The sequence below is a fragment of the Poromitra crassiceps genome (assembly GCF_964638095.1).
Source record: "Poromitra crassiceps genome assembly, chromosome: 4".
NCBI classification, from domain to species: Eukaryota; Metazoa; Chordata; class Actinopteri; order Beryciformes; family Melamphaidae; genus Poromitra; species Poromitra crassiceps.
Genome location: NC_139626.1, coordinates 29,975,708 through 29,996,518, shown reverse-complemented (window position 1 = coordinate 29,996,518; position 20,811 = coordinate 29,975,708). Strand labels below are relative to the sequence as shown.

Genomic DNA, 20,811 nt, shown 5'->3' with positions numbered 1-20,811 from the left:
CTCCAAAAGACGGCCATACACTTTTACAAATTGATGAAAACTACCGTAATACAGATAACGTTACATATATCTATCCATATTATTGAATATATGAATGCAAAGATCATAATCTATTAATACATCTGAGTTGAGATTTTATCTACAGAAAACAGCACAGAATGAGGAGGGGGAAAAGCTAGCAGTCAGCCTCAGATCAACTGCTTTCTGGTCTTTGCTGAACTCAAGCAAATCCTGGACTAAACGTACATTATTAATTAAGTACAGACTTTAATTGTTACAAGTTTGTGTCTCACCAGTCGCCAATTACTCGTTGGTCATCTCAGTTTGAAACGATTGATATCATAAATGTGTAATTAAATATCATGATCATTGGTCATGTGCAGTCTTTCCCTGATGAGGAAAGTGTCTTTCTTGTGGTATTTTGGTTAGTAGTCGCTCCCTAACATTCATGAACTAACATATCTCTTTGTTATCGTTACATTATTCGTTATTCCTCCCGCGTTCTACAATTTAAAATGTAGAGGAAGGAAGTTGTAAGTATTTTACTTTGACCAATCACATTCTGTAGGGGTTCGACTGTTGACCAATCACAGAAGTTCAGGGGTTGGGCTTCGGCTTCGTCAGCCCTGTCTATAAATACCTCATGCGCGCCGCCCTCTGGTTAAAGCACCATTCTTCTACCTAGAGACACGCAGCTTCTCCGCTCTTGGACCAGAAAGCAAACAGAAAGGTAACGAGGACATTGACGATCGATCACAAATGTTGCTGTCTGACTTTACATATAATTCCGATGCTGATTAGATTGTAACTGTTGTACATTACATTGCTTTTCAGTTGGGAAATTAACGCTATAAAAAACGATCGCGGGATAGCCGATTGGCTAACGTTAGCTAGTAGGCGCTCTGCATGTTGTTACATTAGCTGGCAAACTCAGTCAACTATTATTAAATATGGGACTGGGGCCGTGTCCAATATAAATTATAATTTAAGGTTAATTCAAAACTGAATGGGGCGGCATGTTTTCGTAACGTAATAACGTTTTGTGATGCTAGCTGGCGCCATTTTCAGCTAATGCTAGCCTTGATTAGCTCGTTAACGGAAAGGAAACGTGCATGATTCTTGTAGCCTAATGGTGGCGGGCTGGTGTGACGTTTGGGATAGGTTTGCGTTTCATTCTTGTGGTTTAAAAGCAGTGGTGTGTCCTATAAGTTATTCAGTGACGTTATGTTAATATTACGCGTCCCGCTACAAAAGCTTGGTATTTTAGCGGACTGCTGTGTGCTGTTGCTTCGCCGCCAGTCTCATCTTTTGTTTTGTTGTTTTCCAGCTGAAACATGGCTCGTACCAAGCAGACCGCTCGTAAATCCACTGGAGGAAAGGCGCCGAGGAAGCAGCTCGCCACCAAAGCTGCCAGGAAAAGCGCGCCCTCTACCGGCGGAGTAAAGAAGCCCCACAGATACAGGTATGGCAGCTGCTGTAATGACAATACATATTGACTTAATCCTACATGAAGCTAATTTGACGCTCACATTAATATTTTCAGTAGCACAAATCCGCAAACTATTTTGTCTATTAGAGTCACAATCCATCTGAAACAAAGTGATAGTCTGTTTACATTCGAATGGGGTGTTTTAAAATACAATATAACTGATTTTTATTTCTCATATGAAGGCCCGGCACCGTGGCTCTTAGGGAGATCCGTCGGTACCAGAAGTCCACTGAGCTGCTCATCAGGAAGCTGCCCTTCCAGCGTCTGGTCAGGGAGATCGCCCAGGATTTCAAGACGGATCTCCGCTTCCAGAGTGCAGCCATTGGTGCACTGCAGGTGAGAGGACACTAGATGCATTCAAATAAGGGCCAGGCGATTATATGGAAAATTTACCCAAACACATTGTTTTCATTTACCATTATTGATTTGATGGATACACGTACATTCATTTTGATTGTTTTCATTTGTTGCCTTTTCATTTTGTACCTACATAGATATCAAAACTTACTGCTGCCTTGCTTAAAGTGTAACTTGAAATGTTTTTTTGACATGTAGGAGGCCAGTGAGGCGTACCTGGTCGGCCTGTTTGAGGACACCAACCTGTGCGCTATTCATGCCAAGAGGGTCACCATCATGCCCAAGGACATCCAGCTGGCCAGGCGAATCAGAGGAGAGCGTGCATAGTCTGAATGTTTGAATTTTATCTTTTTAGGCTGGGTGGGTGGGACTGGCTGGGGTTTTATTTTGTTGTAAATCTGAACTATAACGGCATGTGTAAAATCTCATTTGTCATTTTTAGGTTCCGCTTTTTTGCCATTTTCTAATTCATGTTTTCCCTCAATTCTTTGCTTTACTGTCCTCGTGACTAGGATATAGCTTGAGATTTGTTAATGCTAAATTTTCCTTGCTTTCCTCAAGTTTGTTTTGAAACTATTTTAGAATCTACCTTCATCCTATGTGCATGCATGTTGACAGATTTGTTGTCACATTGTTGTAAATAAATTTTCCGCTACCTCAATTCTGTCTGTTGGCCAATTTCATTTTTCCTTGTTAATGCACAAACATACACACGCTGTGGATTGACAAAGGACTGAAACATTTTAATAGGCTAGTGAATGACTTACATTGTGTTGTGTAGTCTTAGATTTTGCATGTGATATGGTGTAAGTGTGGTATTTTCCCGGTTTTAAAGGCTACATTACTGTAACAAGATGTTTCTGAGCTTACCTACCTTACTTAATTTGCCTTTATCCACATAATTATCAAAATTCTCATTGAGTGATTTTCTCCAACATAGAATTTATATATTACATATTCCGCCTAAAAACATTTTTGGCCCATATCACCCAGCCCTACGCCACATTAAAGAGTACTATGTGATCATGTTAGTTTTTCAATTGTAATGTTAAATTTAAAAGTTCTTTCATTTTTTCGTGTATACACAAACTTTACAAAATGTTTGGTCATGGAAATCCAGAGATTGCTAAGTGCATTAGGGCAGTGGTATGTACGTGGCTTGCAAAAAAAAGTCATAACTTCATAACTTACTGAAACTTTACTTTGTATAGCCCGGCAGAATAAATTGTCATCTTGGATTAAGATATGTAACCAAGGCATTACATCCACAAGTTCTTTCCATATTCATAACTGAAATTTGTCATACACTCAACCCTACTCGATGAATCTGTTATGAAGGTAGGACTGAGGAGGGTTTCATCTACCTGGGATGGGCAGTTGGTCCATAGAGGGCAGAGTGTAGGTTTTTGTTACAGTTTACTGTGTACTAGTAAACCAGGATGGGTAGTTTACCCTTACTGATACAGTTGATCTATTAGACAGGGTTCCCATGGGTCACTGAAATCCTTGAAATAAATCCAAGGCCTTGAAAATAGACATAGGTAATTGAAAGTGCCTGAATTTATATATTTTATGCAAGAATCGAAATTGAAGCTATTTTGATTCCTTTTACATGAGTAAATGGGATAGGTTCTGCTGTCTGCGTGTGGTCTGCCATCATGTAGCAGAGCACAGTTGAGAAATGTTCACACATTCAAGCCTCCCTCTTTTTTTAAATTGTTGTCTGTGAGCTTCTGTAAAGCCTGCAAGTTCTCATTATAAAACGATCAGTGTTGTAACACTTTGATCCGTGTCTCAAACTACACCCTGATGACTCATTGAATTTGAGGGAATTGGGCCTGGAAAGTCCTTAAAGGTACATTCAGTGATGTTTTTGTGTTCATAGTTTTTGTGTGGGTAGTTCGAGGCAAATTTTTATTCAATCAGAAAAGTTGTCATTTTGGGAAACAGAAGGTCAGATCGTGATGCCTAGGAAAGACTGTATTTTTTCACCCTGAATCCAATGCCGCCATCCGTCTCTTATGAGTTACAGTTGTGGAGATACATCTGCCCTGCCTGCAGGACTACAGGAGATACATCTGCCCTGCCTGCAGGACTACAGGAGATACATCTGCCCTGCCTGCAGGACTACAGGAGAGAGAGGACAGCGGGGGGTTGGGGCTTTCAAGTCACTGACCAAACACTATTTCAGTGATTATCGAGCCATTTAACACTTATTTTAACAAAAACATTGCTGAATGTACCTTTAAAAAGTCCTTGAATTTGGTGTTTAACAAGGTGTGGGAACCCTGATTAGATGAGTAAACTCATTCCAAAGAGGTGGGTAAACTTGGGTTCGCCCCGCCCCTGGTTCCAAGTTTTCCCAACATAACTAGACCAGATGATTTCAGATAAATACACTTCCTTCCAACCACAGAGGAGCTAATCTTGAAATCACCTGATGTGATTGGTTGGAATGAGTGCCTGCAGACTCTTGGCCCTCCGTGGCACATATTTGCACATCCCAGGACACAATCAAATGTTTCCTAATGGCCGATGATTGAAAAGTCCCCGTTGAGTTTCTTCAGCACTCACTGGACGGCATCACTGCTGCACCTCTCCCATTGAGGCGGTGCCATCCCACAGCCTGCATGTGTCACACACATTATGAAGAGATACATCCGAGAAAATAAATAGAACCTGAAACATATACACATAAAGTTCCAGAAGTGTTAACTGGATTTTTTCTGCTCTTGATCCTCCACTTTGTCTGGAAGCAAACCTGGTAAACGCTCATACAGCTCTTTCTCCAGCTGAGCATCAATGTCAGTCTCTCCTCGCAGCGCGCACCACAGCAGGAAGGCGCTGCCCAACAGGCTGATGGGTAGGACTTTCCACCACGGCCGCTCATACTGGCTTCCCATGGAGCGGTCCACCTTCCAGGTCCGGTGACTGGCCTTGCTGGTGGAGAACTTGATGGGCTCGTTGTTCACCTCTTCGTCGTCTTCTGGCTTGCTGGAGTGGGCCGCCCTCTCCACGGTCAGAGAGACGGACCTCTCCACGGTCAGAGAGACAGACCTCACCTGGCTCAGTCTGCTGACAGGGAGAGAGAGAGTCTGTTAGAAAGGAAGTGATGATCGCCTGTGGCTCTCTGGCATGCATAAAGTTACCATCCGTGGTGTGAGGTACCAAGTGGATAAAACGGTTCCTGGAAGATCTTATATTCCTCTTAAAGAAGGCAGTAGTATTTCCAGTATTTCAAATCTGCGATATGATGTCGGACCACGGATGGCAACTTTATGTGACCGAGTCCCAGGGCCACAGGCGATGGACGAGGGAACAAATAGGGCTATGGATTCATAAGAGTAGCCTAATCGCCATGAGTGGATGTAACTACGGTATTACATTTATACACATTCATAATTGAATAGCTTTTTGTGCACTTGTACTTTTAAAGTCAGTAATTTTACCATTAAACACATTATATGGCTCTCCATAAGAAACAGAAACGGGATAATGGTAAATTGACAAATTGTGAATCCATTCACATTTCACAGTGAATTATCACTGATCAGTCAGCAGGGGTAATCAGTCTTTACCTTTCACTTTTACTTCTAAATTACAATAATATAGTGTGAACTGTCGTATGTCTTCTCGTCCTTTTACAGTTGAAGATCACACCTAACTTCTCTGGTCTAAAAAGTAACTCGGTGACTTTTACTCTGAGTGCACTTTATCTTTTTACAGCAGACCGTAACAGTACTCCACCACTGATTGCTAGAACTATGCTATGATCGTATGACGTATGGTCATGTAGCACTACCAATGGCTTTAAAATCTCGTTTACTGGAGAGGGGGACTACAATGGCGAATCAGTGCCATCACGAACTGTTGAAAAAGATCCGCATGTGGCAGCAGCGTGTTAGAAACCAAAAATTTATTTAAACACTATTTATGATACTGTGTGCTAACATGAGTCACACAGACATAACCACAGAGACCAATTAAACTCAAATTAAAATAGCTGGTGGTGGCGGCAGCAGCAGCAGCCATTCATTCAGTCAAGTCCACACTGTCATTGAACCTCATCCACCATGATAAAGCCAAACGTGGGTGACCTGTCAGCTGTAGCGGTAGTTACACAGATTCATACATACCTCAGACTCGTAGTGCCATGAATTAATATCCCACGATTCAAGGCACAGCGTGACAAGCTACCCAAAACACGTCTTGAATTCATCTCCGACAGCGGTCATCGCAGGTAAAAAAGTGCTCGACGTGAGGGGGCATATGAGGGTGTGACACACCGTTTGTGCAACCTTGAAATCCTTCCGGGTTTTTTTATGGCTTACAGTGATCTGCCGAACCATCGATTAACTTATTTTTTGTTTTACTTTGCACGCACTTTTACTTATTTTGTAATATGAGTTGCTAGTACTAACATAAATAGCGTTAACGCTCACAATCCTATTTTGAACTGTTTGTGAATGGCACACTCATTGACCAATCACAAAACAATGTGAGACATCAGTCCAATCACCTTTCAGATGCTTTCCCTCAAGCTACATTACTTCCTGGTTGGATCCCCATGCTGGTTGATGTGTGTGCGCCCTTGACAGCGTGTGTGTCTTCTGTAGCTCAAGAAAGTTGACCATTAGGTAAGAAGTCGTTGATAAAATAAACATTTTAATCATGAATATGTTCAGGTGTTAGAACTTTTTAATGTGGGAACCTAATCTGCTGTAGCTAGTTTTAGCTAGCAATGCATAGTTTACTAGTTAAAATCAGTTGTTGGCTAATGGCTATCAAAACTGTTCAACGTTTGCCTGAAAAATTCACTTTATTTTTATGGGATTATAAATCACACTGAGGTGAATGTTATTTTACTCATTATAGCTACATTTACTACTACCAGATGGGGCACCAAGACATTCAAATACATGTAATTACACCCAATCTTGCTTGCCCCATAGTGCATCGAGTGAGCTGTTTTTAGATCAGTGATTTAGATCTGTGCTTCAATATGGCCTGGATTCACACACACATTCAAGCTTGTGGTAACAAGTGTAAATGGACCACTTGTTATGGTCATTTACATGCATTGTCTGAGAAAAAAGTAAGATTACCTCATTTATCAACAGATGGTTCATAGTCATTTATAGAATAAGTTCAGAAGTGTTCTAGAGATCACATATATTTGTATTTAGGCTACTGCTTGGTCCCAGGAGAATTTTTTTTGCAGCAGCAGCAGCAGCAAAAATAGTAGGTTTTAACTGGGGAGAAAAGAAGCACACACAAAATCATGCAATAAAAACTGTATAAATAATAACAATAACAAAACAAATATAGTAAAAGCAGTAGGCTTAATATAGAATAGAATCAATTGTGGATTTATGAAAATGTGTTTATGACAATTTCAACATGTTGGGTAGAATAAGAGTGGGAAGTATGGGAAACGGAAACAAAACCGTATGGATTGCTTATATGTAAGGATTGACTTAGTTGTTACAGCTGTTACCAACACTCTCAATTGCTTACTTAAATATGAATTGAACTGGAACTGGAACTGAACACTAAAAACTGTTGTTACGGTCAACCAATTCTATGAAAATAACAACAGCAATGATTTTGTTTTGCCACCAAGTCTCGTCCATCTAGCCAATGCCCAATAACCAAGGCTGATGGTCTGTCTGTCTGTTAGTAACCGACACATTTGTTTTTTGTTTAAAGGCGTAAGGTATCTAATGGCTAAGAACAAATCTTTGGCACCAGAATCAAAGGGGAGCAGTCCCAAAAGGAAGAAGCGGAGTTCAGATGAGATGGAGGTTTGTGTGAAGCAAATGCCAGAAAGCAAAGTGAAAAAGAAAAGGAAAAACACTGAAGCAGAGGTGAGTGGCACAGTGAATTATGTTATTCATCATCATCATCACCTGATGATCATCTCTTTGAGATGAGAGCAATTCAAAGTGCTGTCAAAATAACAAATATCTCTATTTCATACAGAAGGCTCCATTAGAGGTTCCTGACATGTCAATTAAAACAGATACCCCAAAAAAGGAAAGGGACATTAAACACACAAAGAAACAAGCCACAGAGAAAACAAAGAAGAAGAAAAAGCAAATGGAGGTAAGAACATTGATTGCTTATTCATGATTTCTTTTGAATCCAACCAATGTTTTTATGATGCTGGAATCTTTTTTTGTGTTTTTTTTTTTTTACATACAAGAAAAACAAAAACCACAAAACATCTACAAAATCACACAAAGTACAAAATACATACACAAACATACCCCCCCCCGTCCCCATCCACCAACCCACAAAAATAATTGGCTCACACATCAAAGAGACAAAGGGAACCTAGCTGTCAGGGCGATGCCCATGGCCCCCACGCCATGGCCCCCACGCCGTGGCCCCCATGCACGGCTTGAACAAATGCATTCCATGACATAATGTTATCTGCTTAAGCGCCATGCATACAGGCCACAGACGTGATGCTGGAATCTGAGTGAGTTGAACACTCAATATTGACGTGTTCCACATAGAACATTCTTCAATACTCCTGGGCTGGCGGTAATAACATAGTCTTGTAGGACATCCAATTTGGAGCTATAAAAACAATAGATTCCAATAGATGAAGCACACATAAATGTAACCTCTGAGTCATTTTTCGACTTCATCCGGTTATCACATTCTGAATCGGCATTGCTACTTATTTTTAGGCAGTGTCTTTCAAATGGATCAGCTGTGTGATCTCAGAGTTGTGATTTGTGTTTGAGGGGTATATGACAGTTTGCGGGAGGAGGTGACAGCTTTGAAGGAAGCATGTGGACTGGAACTCCCCTTTGTACGTTGGATGGCTGAATGCCTTTGCAGACGGCAGAGAGTTCCCTGAGGTTGACCTGTGCAGCTTGGCCCAGCTGGCGTTTTGTTTGAGAAACAGCCTCAGTTTGTCCCGGAACGTCTCCCCAAGGAAGCCGTAGATGAGTGGGTTCAGGCAGCTGTTGGAGAAGGCCGCCAGGCTGACGACGTGCCCCGTCAGAGGGTAGTCCCGCCACAGCGCGCCACCGTCCGCCCCGCCCCGCAGGAGGTGAACGCTAACAAACACGTTCTGCGGGAGCCAGCAGAGGAAGAAGACCAACACGGCCGCGGAGATCATCCGCAAAGCCTTCGTCGTGCGAGACCGCCGCTGTAGGCCGTCCCAGTGCCCGTGGCCGTGCAGCAGCACCCGCGCTATCCTCCAGTAGCATAACCCCAGGATGCAGAAAGGCACCAAGAAACCCACTGTCACCTCCAGCCACTGGATCTGGGACACGTAGGCAAAGCAGAAGTGGCGTTCTCCGGCGTGCTGCGCTTGGGGCACGGCGAACGACAGCACGGTGAGCAGGGACGAGCACACCCAGATCAGGCAGCAGCTGAAGCGGGCGTAGGAGAGGCTGCGACCCATGGAGCCGGTCAGCGCTACGAAGCGGTCAAAGCTCATCCAGGTCAGGAAGAAGACGCTGCTGTACATGTTGACCTGCTGGAACAGGGCCATGAAGGTGCAGAGGGCAGCACTCTGGTAGTACTCCCCCTTCAGGTCAAACACCTCGATCAGGGAATCGGCCACGAGGATGAGGTCGGCCGCTGCCAGGTTCACAAAGTACAGGTCCGGGGTGGTCAGCCTGCCCCTGTGGCCCAGGTTGACCACCAGGATGAGAATGTTCCCGATGAAGCCCACAGGGAACAGGAATATGGTGTAGAGGCAGGAGAGGAAGAGGCTAACGGCGTAATGCTGCTCCCGCTCGGAAACCTGCAGCGGACTAGAGATGACCGCAAGGGAGCCGTTCAGCTGCACAGTGAAGTTACTCTCAGTGGAGATGGCATAGTCCAAGTGCATCGTCACTTCCATGTTACTCTCTCTGTGCTGATTGGTTTGGGGTGCCATCTGTGTTTCCCCTCTTTGAAATGTAGTGTTCTTGGTTAGGTGGAGAAGATGATGTTCTAGACAGAGAGGAGAGCAGCAGTGAGTCAGTGGCTTGTTTTCACCTTCTCATATTCACAATTATTGCTACAAGAATAGAATAGCGAACACCAAAAACAACCAAACGCCCAATAGACATAAATTAATAATCATTCTCTAGTTACATGGACATGAATGTTGGGCAAATTTCCCTGTGTGAGTGACATACGGTATATATGCACGCACTTAACTTTACCATATACAATGGTGTGCCAGCCCAACTATGGATGCACGATATGGGTTTTTTCAGCTGATACTGATAATTACCTGCTTCTCATGTACGATACGATAACCGATGATTTCACATTTTTGTATTTGAAAAAGAAGTTCATAATAACCTGTAGTTTATGCACAGCTGTGGGTTAAAAAGGCGGAGATGTCGTGAGCAAAGCTGAATGATTTCATATTCCATAGCTCTGATCTAAGCAAATCTAACTGACGTCACTATTGTTAACACAAAACAAAGAACACTTCAAGACTCTTCAAATGTTCATTTATTTTAAAAATGTAAAGTAGATTAAAAAAACTTCACAAACATACTTTAGCTTTTTATAGAGCATTTTGCCTCAGAATCCAAAGTAAATGCTTTGACATAATCTGTCAAATCAGACATATCAATGCATTAAATACAGGTTATTAGTAGTAATGTGCATCAGTCAATACAAAAACAAAGGCTTTGATACAAGCGAAAGCCTATGGCTGCTTAGTCTGCAGACAAAACGCAATGAAAAAAGGCATATACATTAGACTGGCCCTTATGGCATTTTATGCTTAAAGGTATCCAAAGGAGTTTTCTTTGTAAACAACTCGTTTTGTACAGATAATATTATAGCCGATATATATATCGGCTATAATCGTCCGTCATTTCATGGTTTGCAATGGTTTTGAAAAAAGAAATCAAGAAATTGGATCAAGAAAGAACGTCATCCATCGAAGATGCATCCTGTGGTTTCAGAGTGCTGTGACCTTGTTGAGTCTGAAAGTATTTTCATGTAAAAAAAAATCATTCTCCAGCACTTTTCAGCTGCAAGAAAAATGCAGCAACGAATTGACAGATACAGTGACTTTAAAACGAAAAAACTGTCATTTCAAAATAATTTGTGACGGACAGTAAGAAGAATCAGCATAAAATAGCTTAAACTTACATAAGTCTCCTTGTTCCAGTTTGGGTCGTTTTACCCCCCGATATCCGTTGCCGGTCAGGTGGTGATCGTAGATCCACAGAAGACAACTGAGGTTGGACAAATACTCGTCGCTCATCCTTTCTCTCAGGTAGCGAGGAGCCTCCCACCACTCAGAGCAGGAAACGCACACACGCGCGCACACATACAGTGTACACACACACACACTTCCTGATTCCCCCCCCCCCCCCCCGTGAAATATCTCACCCTGACTGCATTATGGAATTTATATAAATGTGTTTTGTTGCCAAACATTACATCATCAATTGATTTTTCTTACAGCTACAGTACACAGTGTGTGCATGTGGGGGCTACTGTAAGTCGTTGAATTGAACACCACCCATGTCTTTTCATGTGGACTAATTTCTCTTTTATCCCCCCCTTTGTATAATTACTTTAGCATTTCTGTGAATTGGGGCCCAACTTCAAAACTGGCTCACTGATGTGTGAACTGTCACTGTTAGTGTACAATGTTCAAATACATAAATATGGGAGCCAGGGGACATTTGACCAATGATGCACCAACAACATATTTACACAAAACAAGATGGACACAGGCGGGTGATACCTCACACTGTTGTTTCTGTAAGACGTTTACTGTCTTTACCAGTGCCAAATTAACTTTTCCTTTCGTCTGGGGGCCCAAACACCGACATTAGTCCTCAGTCTAAGTTGGGAGATGATTTACCTTATTTTCTAATGCTACTATACCTTGTGTGTGTGTGTGTGTGTGTGTGTGTGTGTGTGTGTGTATAATTATTAATTTTTGGGGCATTTTTGCCTTTAATTGATGGGACAGTGGGCAGACAGGGGGGGGCGGGGAGAGAGAGGGGACATGCGGCAAAGGACCACGGGTCGGATTCGAACCCGGGTCGGCCACGCAAAGGACTAAGCCTTTGTGGTACGCATCCTACCAGGTGAGCCACTGGGACGCCCCACTATACTGTATGTATATAAAGTATCGTCACAAGTCATCAAAACAGGGACTCAACTCTAACTCTCAAATCCCCATCTGTGCCTCATACAACCCAACATAAAAAAAAAAATCTGAACTATCCCTTTAAGTGATTTCTTTGATGGATTATAACAGCAATGACATAAATGATGTGTCACACGGCGCCAATATCTCATGTGACCCAGGTCCTGTGTTGTTTTGGCTGCTGGTCCCTGCCACTCTTTTTGTGCTGGCATAGACAGACACAATATGACATGATATGCGATCCATGCAGGTCAGTTATTCCTAGAACAGGTGGCAATACATTTCCTGAAAAGGAAGTGGGCAGTCGTGGAGTTGCTCACCTTATCCAACACCCCAGTTTTGGCTATTAAAGAGGTTGAGAAATGAATTCACCTAAGAATATTGACACGATTAGGCTTCCTACATCTGGAGTGAACCTACAAATCTCACTGTTATTTTCCTCTACTAAATGTTTCCTATGTGACATTCTGGGAATTGCAAAGCTTTTTCCCTGACATTTTGTCTAAATGGGCTTTTGTGCAAATCATGTTTCTGCGAACTGTGTCAGTTTCCAGGAAACAACGTATGTCTCAGAGCAGGATGGAGAGATGTAATATAGCACCTACTGCCTAAAGTAGTTCTTTTCATTATTGTTTGACATTCATAGCTGTTGATTTATACACTGACATTTGGACAACATTTTAATGAATTAATATATGCCAACATATAGTAGAATTCTAATTAGCTACAGCAAAAAACATTTATTAACTCTTCTCTGAACTGACGAAGTCTTATTTTCTCCAGATGACGTACAAAAAAATCTATTCAAACAATATAAACAGAAACAGTCTCTGGTGACACTAGAGGACACACTGTCAATATGAAACACATTTATACTGTAGTCTTTTTAGATGAGATGAACCAGCATTTTAAGCACTTCGTGTAATTGAAGTTGGCCTAGGAGTCTGTCCAATAAACCGGACCACAAAATCTTCTGGCTGAAGCATCAAAAGTTCTAATAAGTTGTATGCTGATGAATATATTGACATGGAACTCTCCACAACGTCTGCGAGCGCTTACGGCTGGAAGTCCTGCAAGCTCTCTGCGATCTCGATGCGGGGCGCGATGATGCTGTGGCTCTGCGCGCGTCTTCGGCAGCAGTCCCTCAGCTGCCTGGCCGCTCCGCGCAGACCGTCTCGACACGGCCTGTGGACCAGCAGCACCAGCAGCAGGCTGCCACAGCTGCCGGAGAACAGGACAAACTCGGCCACGCTCAAGAACGCTCGCTCGCAATGGCTCAGCCCGCCCATCCCCTTCTCCCCCTCCTCCAGCTGCGCCGCCCTCAGCAGCGCCGCGCCGTAGAAGAGCTGGCACACGAACACGACCACCGTGACCGCCAGGAACACCGGCCCCTCCTCGGACCCGGAGAGGAAACGCCCGTTAGTTTTCCACTGGCGGACGCAGCCGCCTATCAGAAGTCCCAGCTGGAGAATGTAGGGAACGAGAAAAGCCAGACAGAACTTGGCTACGGCATACGAAAGACCAGCCTGGACGCGGTCCATATAGCAGTTTTCCTCCATTCCCAGATCTCCGCTGGGTCCGCGCAGCCCGGCCAGCAGCAGAGAGGACAGGACAGAGGCCAGCCCCACTAGAGCGGCACAAACCCCGGGCCGCCTCAGGGGGGCGTGCGGCGGAGGGTCAAAGCTGAGAACGTAGGCCATGAGCACCAGGAGCAACAGGCCGCACAGCGAGGCCGTGTTGATGGTGAAGGAGAGAGCGGCGCAGCCCAAACCTGTGGCCAGCAGGTACTTAGGTCTGTAGGCCATTGCGGAGAAGGAGAGGAGCAGGAGCAGCAGCTGGAAGCCGCAGAAGGCCCAGAGCAGGCAGTCGAGCCAGGCCACAGGCCTCTGGGCCCGGTAGGTCAGGATGAAGCTGTAGAGCAGGAAGCAAGCGGAGGCGAAGCCCAGCACTGCAAAGACGCTGTAGACGTAGTTGGCTCTGGAGGTTAGGTCGTTGGCTGCCATCATGTCAAAAACTAAGGTGGAGTCTGAGGTGGAGTTGTCCGGGTCCGGGACCTGGGAAACGGAGCTGGTGGAGAACCCTGCTGTGCTGCTCATCACGGTGGAGAACACTTCCACGCTTTGATTCCACTGGAGGATGGAAAGAGAAAACACACTTAGGGCCACAGCAACTGTTGATCAAGCCTTTCTTTTCTCCCATCAGGATTTGACTCGAAATCAAGCCAAATATCAAATCAATTAAATATCTCAAGCGCCTACAAAGACTGATTTTCTATGAGAAATGTAGAAAGAGGAAAAAGAACGCTGCCTTGGCTTCAGGAATCTGTTCTCAAACTGGAGAGGTGCTCATTGGAGATGGAGTTCTTGTCTATAAGAAATAGGATAGAAAGTAATAGAAAGTAGGCAGTGGGCCCTACTCAAAAATCCAAGGCTTAACCCAACAGACAAGAGCACACAGGTGCCAATTATACTAAGTGATCAGGGGCTGTGGCCTCAGCCAATCAGCCAACCAATCTATTTTTTTATAACCTTGCTTGTATAGTGAAACTGAATCGTCGGGTATCTTTGATCATACATTGGCTAGAAATGTGGTTTTACACAAGGTTTACTATTATTGGTCAATCCGTGCGTGGTTCATGAAATGAGTTTCATCATGAAGACGCATGTTCTTACGACACATTTTCATTTCCTCCCCGAGCTAACTCATAATTAAGCCCCAAAATCTTCAAGAATCCTCACTGCTAGCTGTAATCACAAATCTCTATAAAATATCCTTTCGATAGAGACGCTGAAAAGTTGAGTTTATCCAGTGTAAATATTTACTAAGACCGCACATCTCCCTGCTGCCCTGCCTTTGTCTGCTCACGTTTGAGGAACTCCCTGCACAAACATCTGTTTCCACTTACCATTTTTGCTCTCGTCACCCTTCTTCTGTTTGTTTCTACGAAGTCACTGGTTTTGACTCGAAGGCGTCCGCTCTGAAAACGATGCTTGCCGCATGGACACAACTGCTCACTGTGAACAGCTTTGCTTCATCTTCACGGGCAGGACCCAGCCAGCATACTTTCAGAATGACTTCGTTTGTGACCATGTGATCAAAATCTTTTCCTGCCGCCCCCCCCCCCCCCCCCCCCACCAAGCAAGCTGAGGACCGTTAAACATCAGAGAACATATGTGCCCTTGTTTAAGTTCCACTCAGAGTCAAATGCAGTTTTTTAAGTTGTACTATGTTTACTGGCTCTAACTGACTTATTATGTTTACTGGCTCTAACTGACTTCTTATTTGTTCACTATTTCTCTTGAATTTTAGTCCATTTGCCTTGCTTTAGCCTGGTACAAATGAAAGAATGATGTATTCTCTCTATTTTGGTAGTTTTGTTTCCATCCATACCTTAAGTCATAGTTGTAAAAACAAAACAAAAAAAGCATTGGGTAGATTTCTAATTTTGCACTTCAGTTAGTTGTGCCGCTGCAAAGAAATGTCACGTAAGGTAAATGTCAGCTGCTATAATGGAGTCTCTCTGTGGTTTCACATGCTAGCCGAAGCTTCCACCGCACTGTTATTTTCGCTCAACAGCCTTCAGTGTAAATGCCCCCCCCACACCCTCTTCCTCTCATACAAAGTCACACAGAGGCCATCTGTTCACAATGGCTCCTCTGCATACTCTCATAATTGGCAGGTGAGAAACATTGTGAGGTGAACATGTTCAGACAAATTCGATTTCGGGGAGGGGGGCATGCAAGAGGGCCAATAGTAAGTCCAAGTAGATAGGAGAGTTCTGAAGCTGAACCACAATGAACTTTAGATATACGCAGAGAAAGTGTGTGAGATGATGACCTCACAAGACGCAGGAAACTTCCTCCTGAAATGCAGAAACAGGAAATGATCCAAACCCAACAAGCAGCAGCCTCTCGTCTTCACTCTGCCACAGTAGCTCTGCAGTCAGTGGAAATCAAATTGAACACTAATATTAAAATTAGCCCTGCATTCAGTAGAACAGAAAATGTATATTGACATATGAAATGCGATTTTCTTTCTGGCAGTGGATACAAATAAATGATGTGTATCTTTCGATGTGGTAAACACTGCCTGAGCATTCCGAAGGATGTTCGATAAAGGGTTTTCATAAACACTGAAATGACAAGAGGTCTTTAGAGGAAGGTCTGTTAGTGTAGATAACAAATCTGCCTTTGTTGTGCTTTGACAGATTTCAGAGCCACCCAGTCGCCCTGCGGTGCTACGAGAGCAGGAGGAAGAGGAGGAGATGGTGGAAGGAGAGGAGGACCTGAGCCCGCAGGAGCGACGAGTCCTGGAAAGAAAGATGAAGAAGATCCTGAAAAAGGAGGAGAAGAAGAAGCTTAAAGCCGAGCCGAAAGCCTCAGAGGAACCTGAAGCGTCGGAGCCCATTGCACCTCGGCAGGCCTTAGATTACCTCACCTGGTAGGAGGCGCTCGTGTTTAACACAGACCAGGTTTATGGCGTCTCCTGCTGCCAACTCATCACTTCTTACATCAGTGCAAAGAGTGCAAAGCATCCACATGTCAATATCCACATTTTCAATATCCACACATTTCAATATCCACACATTTCAGGCATTTACTATACAGTCCAGAGCAATTTACAAGGATCGAAGCCATGTCACCCTGGTAATGATTTAGAGTAGGGGTTTTCAAAGTCTGAGACTGTTGCCTCAGGCAAAGCTAGCTTTGCTTAGCTTCGCTCAATTCCTGGATGCCTACGATTATTTTTATTTGACCCCATAGACACTCAACAATTGAGCCAAGATAGCCTCATATTGCTGTTTGACATACTGCAGACTACACCAAATACATAGGAAAGGTCTGTCTGAAGACATTTATTTGTTTCTGACTCTGGCAAAGTGTGGAAAAACTGTAAAATTCCCTGAAACTACTGTATCTCTGAACTACCTCTTTAACCAAATGTGATCTCCTTTTGATAACTAATGTAATAACTTATGTAATATTTTTCACTTCCATTCACTGAGCCTGGTCTGAAACTGTTTGGAGCCCCCCTGGGGAGGCCCGCCTCCCACTTTGGAAGCCTCTGATTTTAGAGGACCAAAAAGTATCAATTGAGGAGGCAGCCATCTTTATGCACCGGCCCCTTAAGAGGACTGATTCCTTAGTACCACTAGTAATCGTTCACAGCATAAATGCATTCAGTATCGGTTGTTTTTCTGAAGTGCTTCACATGTTGAATAGCTAACGCCTGCAAGCTGCCCTGCTTTTGTCTTTGCAGCTGGGCTGAAAACCGCAAAGAGTGGAAGTTCCAGAAGACCAGGCAGACGTGGTTACTGCAGCACATGTTTGACTCTGAGAAGGTAAAACAGTCATTTGAAACCTATCGCCATGTGCATGAAGCTCGTCAGACTCACTGTCTGACGAGACAGAAACTTGAGTTAAAGATTCTCAGCTGGGAGTCTGACATCAGTGTGAAATAAAGAACCAGGGATTTTTCTCCTCTGCGGTAATGGGTGGTGTTGACTTACAAAGTTCCTGTTTGGTTTATCGGTTATAACATCCACTTTCCGTCCTTCATTCTTACTACTGCTTGCTTCATTCTTGCTACGTTGTTAATGTGTCTGTCAGAGACACGGCCTAACGTTAACATTTAATACGAGCCGAATATCAGCCTGCGCTCAGCTATGTATGCAGGAAGTAAACAGGATATTCAGGTGGGTTGTGATGGTTGTTATTGTTGTCAAGTTAAAACCGTCTATAATAGTACTGCTAACTGCTATTATAGTATAACTAGGGTAGCCGCACACAGCTCAGCCGCTGTGTGGCCTCGCCCGCAGTCTCTGATGGATGTCACAATGTCTATGACATCATCAGTGTCTAATGACATCATCAGTGATGTCATAAGATTATTTTGGTCAATAATGATGTCACTGATGATGTCACAATGTCTATGACATCATCAGTGGACAAAAATTGAAACAGACAGACAGCAGACAGATATTGCCCACTTGCTCACTTTTATAAGATATAAGGATAGTAACTGCTACAGCCTGAGTCACGAAAAGTCCCTCTTAGGTGCACTGAAGATCTTGCTCTGAAAAGAGAAATGCATTCAGGAGTGAGATGCTCACTCTTGTGTGCGGGTCTTAGAAGTCTGTACTCTTGAACCAAATCAATTACAACATATTACAACAATGTGACTGCCCATCATTCATAGTTTTTCTACATACATCACATTTAAAAACTGGGAGAGAAAACTTGGGGGGGATACTTACAGTACATGCAGTATACACAATGTCTGTATACACAGTATTACATGCAGTATACACAATGTCTGTATACACAGTAGTTTCAACCAATAACCCTCCATCTTTATCAACATATTTTCATTGACGGAGGACATTTTGAGGAATGTGAAAGACCTGTGCCATTACAGTATTTAGTAGAAACAGTATTATCAAGATCTCCATGATTTCTTTTGTTTTAAATATATCAATCTCCATTGGCAGAAGTGGACATAGAAAGGTAAATTCTGTTGATAAACAATTTAAAACAAATATAATAGCACTTCTCTAAACAAAGTGCTTAAAAAAGACAAGTTAATTATTCTCTCTTTCATCTGTGTTATCTGTTCCTGTTGCATACTTGACTACTTTTGTATTTATTGATTTTTCATGATACTTTGATGAAATCAACTCCCAGCACAGGAATGAAATTCACTTAGCTTCAAAATTCCCCTCCTTATTTGGAGGATACTCTTCCTCTTTCTCTTCTGACAGCTGAGACACACAGTCATGAAATATCTGTTCTGTCTGTTGTCTCCTCAGGTTCCTGAGGAGAGCTTCTCAGTACTCCTCCAGTACCTGTTCTGTCTGTTGTCTCCTCAGGTTCCTGAGGAGAGCTTCTCAGTGCTCCTCCAGTACCTGGAGGGGCTGCGCGGCGGGTCGAGGGACATCACAGTGCAGAAGGCCACAGCCCTGGTCCAACAGCCGGGACAGGGCCCGGACGACGGAGACGGCCAGCAGAGGGCGCACAGAGCCAAACAAGTTATCCAGCTGCTTACCTGACACCCCACCATCCTGGGAAGTTGTCAAGTATACCAGAAAAGGACTGCAGCAGCCTCTTTCCTGATCAGTGATTTTTTTGGGATCTAATATCTAATCATAAATCCCATGTTGTTTTGCACGGATGGGTCCACTGGGGGAAGATTATGTTTTATGAGACCACCTGAAAATTCCTGTTATGCATTTCCCATAGCTGTCTTTATTTAAAATCTGTGTCTACAATACTTTCCTTTTCTGTGTCTTTACATTTCTTATATCCGCATTGTTGCTGAATTGTCTATATATACTTCCAGCCACCTCTATTCAGTTATGCAGATCCCAATTGCAATGTGGGAACAGAACAGTTATGTACATTTAGACCGGTCACTAAAATGAGCTTAAAAAGATTATTCTAATTGTATTGAGTCATACTGCAAATTACACCTGTGGTATAGAGAACTGATTTGTCTTGGGTACATTTTTCTTGCCTGACTCTCAGGATAGTAGTCAGAAGGTAATATCTGCTTTTGACAGTTTGGACAGACATGAAGAGGCAGAGCAAAGTCATAAGGCTGAGTCCATTGGAAATTAAAGCCATGGGAGTGTTTGTTTTGTTAATAGTTACGAGGCACATGATTTCCCCATCCACTACATAACGATCAGCAAGTTTTGCCCAGACAACTGACTTGTCACAAAAGCTGACCCTCGTCCCTTCCCTCTCTGTCCACCACTTAAGTCATTCATATCCATGTCTAAACCGGCAGACTGGTTTTCTGTAGAGATTCTGGTAGCACTTTACATTACAGCTCTGTAACAATAATAGTGTGATAATAAAGAAGTCATAATTAGGGTAATACCATGTAATGAAGTCATAATTAAGGTAATACCATGTAATTACCAAAGTAATAAGCAGGTAATAGCTTGTTAACTGCTGCTGTTTCCCGTAGTGGTTCCCTTCGCAGTTGGGTTTCGTTTTGGCCGTGGTTAGGCATAGCGGTGCCTAGCAGAGATCTGCAAATCTCTACTGAATAGTGAATACACTTTTCTAGTTACATGTTTCTGGCCCGGTTACCCTATTACATACATTTCAGTCCAATTACACAAGATATACCCATTATTAGTACTTAGTAATTAGTAGTTATTACTTTGGTAATTACTGATTTATTATCACACTATTACCGCGCTGTAATGTAAAGTGCTACTGAGATTCCTATCAATGGCTTCCTCAGCAGACCAAGGAGAAACATTACAATATCATGCAGACATACAGTAGCTTGCATCCACAACTAGCAACTTAAAAAGTCAGACAGCTTTTCTCTTGTCATCTTTGGGCATTGCTTACGTAACCCTTAGCTGTTGACTCATGCATGTTGATTCTCCTCCTAAATTTGTCCTATTAAACTCATATAAAACTTTGAGTATCCAACACAACTATGAAATGAAAATCTGATGCGCCTTTAATACAAAGACATTTGCACTTTTGAGACATTTACATGATTCAGACTTTCCCAGTAGCAGTTTCAACTCGTTTTCATCAGTCACCTGAGCTTTAATGAGACAATTGACTTATTTTTTACTTGACTTTTCAATTGAAAAATGTGTCACTTTTACCAAGACTTCCTGGGTGTTTGGTGCTGCGGTCGATGGGCTGGCTTCCTTAAATTATTGACTTGAACTTCTACTCCCCAATCTTTCAAAGTACCCCTGGTTGGGAATCACTGCTTTGTGTGATGGGCAGGGATGACTGAAAAGTTTGGTTTTACAAATTAAAGTCTTTATATTAAAGACATTTATACAACCTGA

At 43.1% G+C, this 20,811-nt stretch overlaps 4 protein-coding genes and 1 pseudogene across 7 annotated transcripts; 2 read left to right on the top strand and 3 right to left on the bottom strand.

The window, feature by feature from the left end:
- Window positions 1–667: 667 nt before the first annotated feature.
- On the top strand, window positions 668–2,507 carry h3f3d (H3 histone, family 3D). The gene is made up of 4 exons (XM_083636288.1): window positions 668–730; window positions 1,328–1,462; window positions 1,672–1,825; window positions 2,045–2,507. Exons 2-4 carry the CDS (start codon window positions 1,335–1,337, stop codon window positions 2,171–2,173), a joined length of 411 nt encoding a protein of 136 aa, XP_083492414.1. The 5' UTR covers window positions 668–730; window positions 1,328–1,334; the 3' UTR covers window positions 2,174–2,507.
- A 1,808-nt stretch (window positions 2,508–4,315) lies between these two features.
- uqcc4 (ubiquinol-cytochrome c reductase complex assembly factor 4) lies at window positions 4,316–6,106 on the bottom strand. Its single transcript, XM_083636287.1, has 2 exons — window positions 5,983–6,106; window positions 4,316–4,918 (listed from the first exon to the last, which is right to left on the bottom strand). The coding sequence occupies exons 1-2, from the start codon at window positions 6,063–6,065 to the stop codon at window positions 4,558–4,560; spliced, it is 444 nt and encodes a 147-aa protein (XP_083492413.1). The 5' UTR covers window positions 6,066–6,106; the 3' UTR covers window positions 4,316–4,557.
- A 303-nt stretch (window positions 6,107–6,409) lies between these two features.
- chlsn (cholesin) lies at window positions 6,410–19,236 on the top strand. 3 transcript variants are annotated; one of them, XM_083636279.1, is made up of 6 exons: window positions 6,410–6,483; window positions 7,556–7,713; window positions 7,832–7,951; window positions 16,192–16,424; window positions 17,244–17,325; window positions 18,793–19,236. In XM_083636279.1, exons 2-6 carry the CDS (start codon window positions 7,570–7,572, stop codon window positions 19,030–19,032), a joined length of 819 nt encoding a protein of 272 aa, XP_083492405.1. In that variant the 5' UTR covers window positions 6,410–6,483; window positions 7,556–7,569; the 3' UTR covers window positions 19,033–19,236. The 3 variants fall into 3 exon arrangements, with proteins under 3 accessions (XP_083492405.1, XP_083492406.1, XP_083492404.1); XM_083636280.1 differs by having other exon boundaries at window positions 7,829–7,951; window positions 18,853–19,236; XM_083636278.1 differs by having other exon boundaries at window positions 7,829–7,951.
- Window positions 8,541–11,015, bottom strand: LOC310774893 (G-protein coupled estrogen receptor 1 pseudogene; annotated as a pseudogene). The gene is made up of 2 exons (XR_014554037.1): window positions 10,970–11,015; window positions 8,541–9,805 (listed from the first exon to the last, which is right to left on the bottom strand). The product of XR_014554037.1 is annotated as a G-protein coupled estrogen receptor 1 pseudogene (transcript).
- Window positions 12,661–15,047, bottom strand: LOC310776105 (uncharacterized protein). The gene is made up of 2 exons (XM_083636266.1): window positions 14,890–15,047; window positions 12,661–14,113 (listed from the first exon to the last, which is right to left on the bottom strand). The coding sequence occupies exons 1-2, from the start codon at window positions 14,890–14,892 to the stop codon at window positions 13,040–13,042; spliced, it is 1,077 nt and encodes a 358-aa protein (XP_083492392.1). The 5' UTR covers window positions 14,893–15,047; the 3' UTR covers window positions 12,661–13,039.
- Window positions 19,237–20,811: the final 1,575 nt, after the last annotated feature.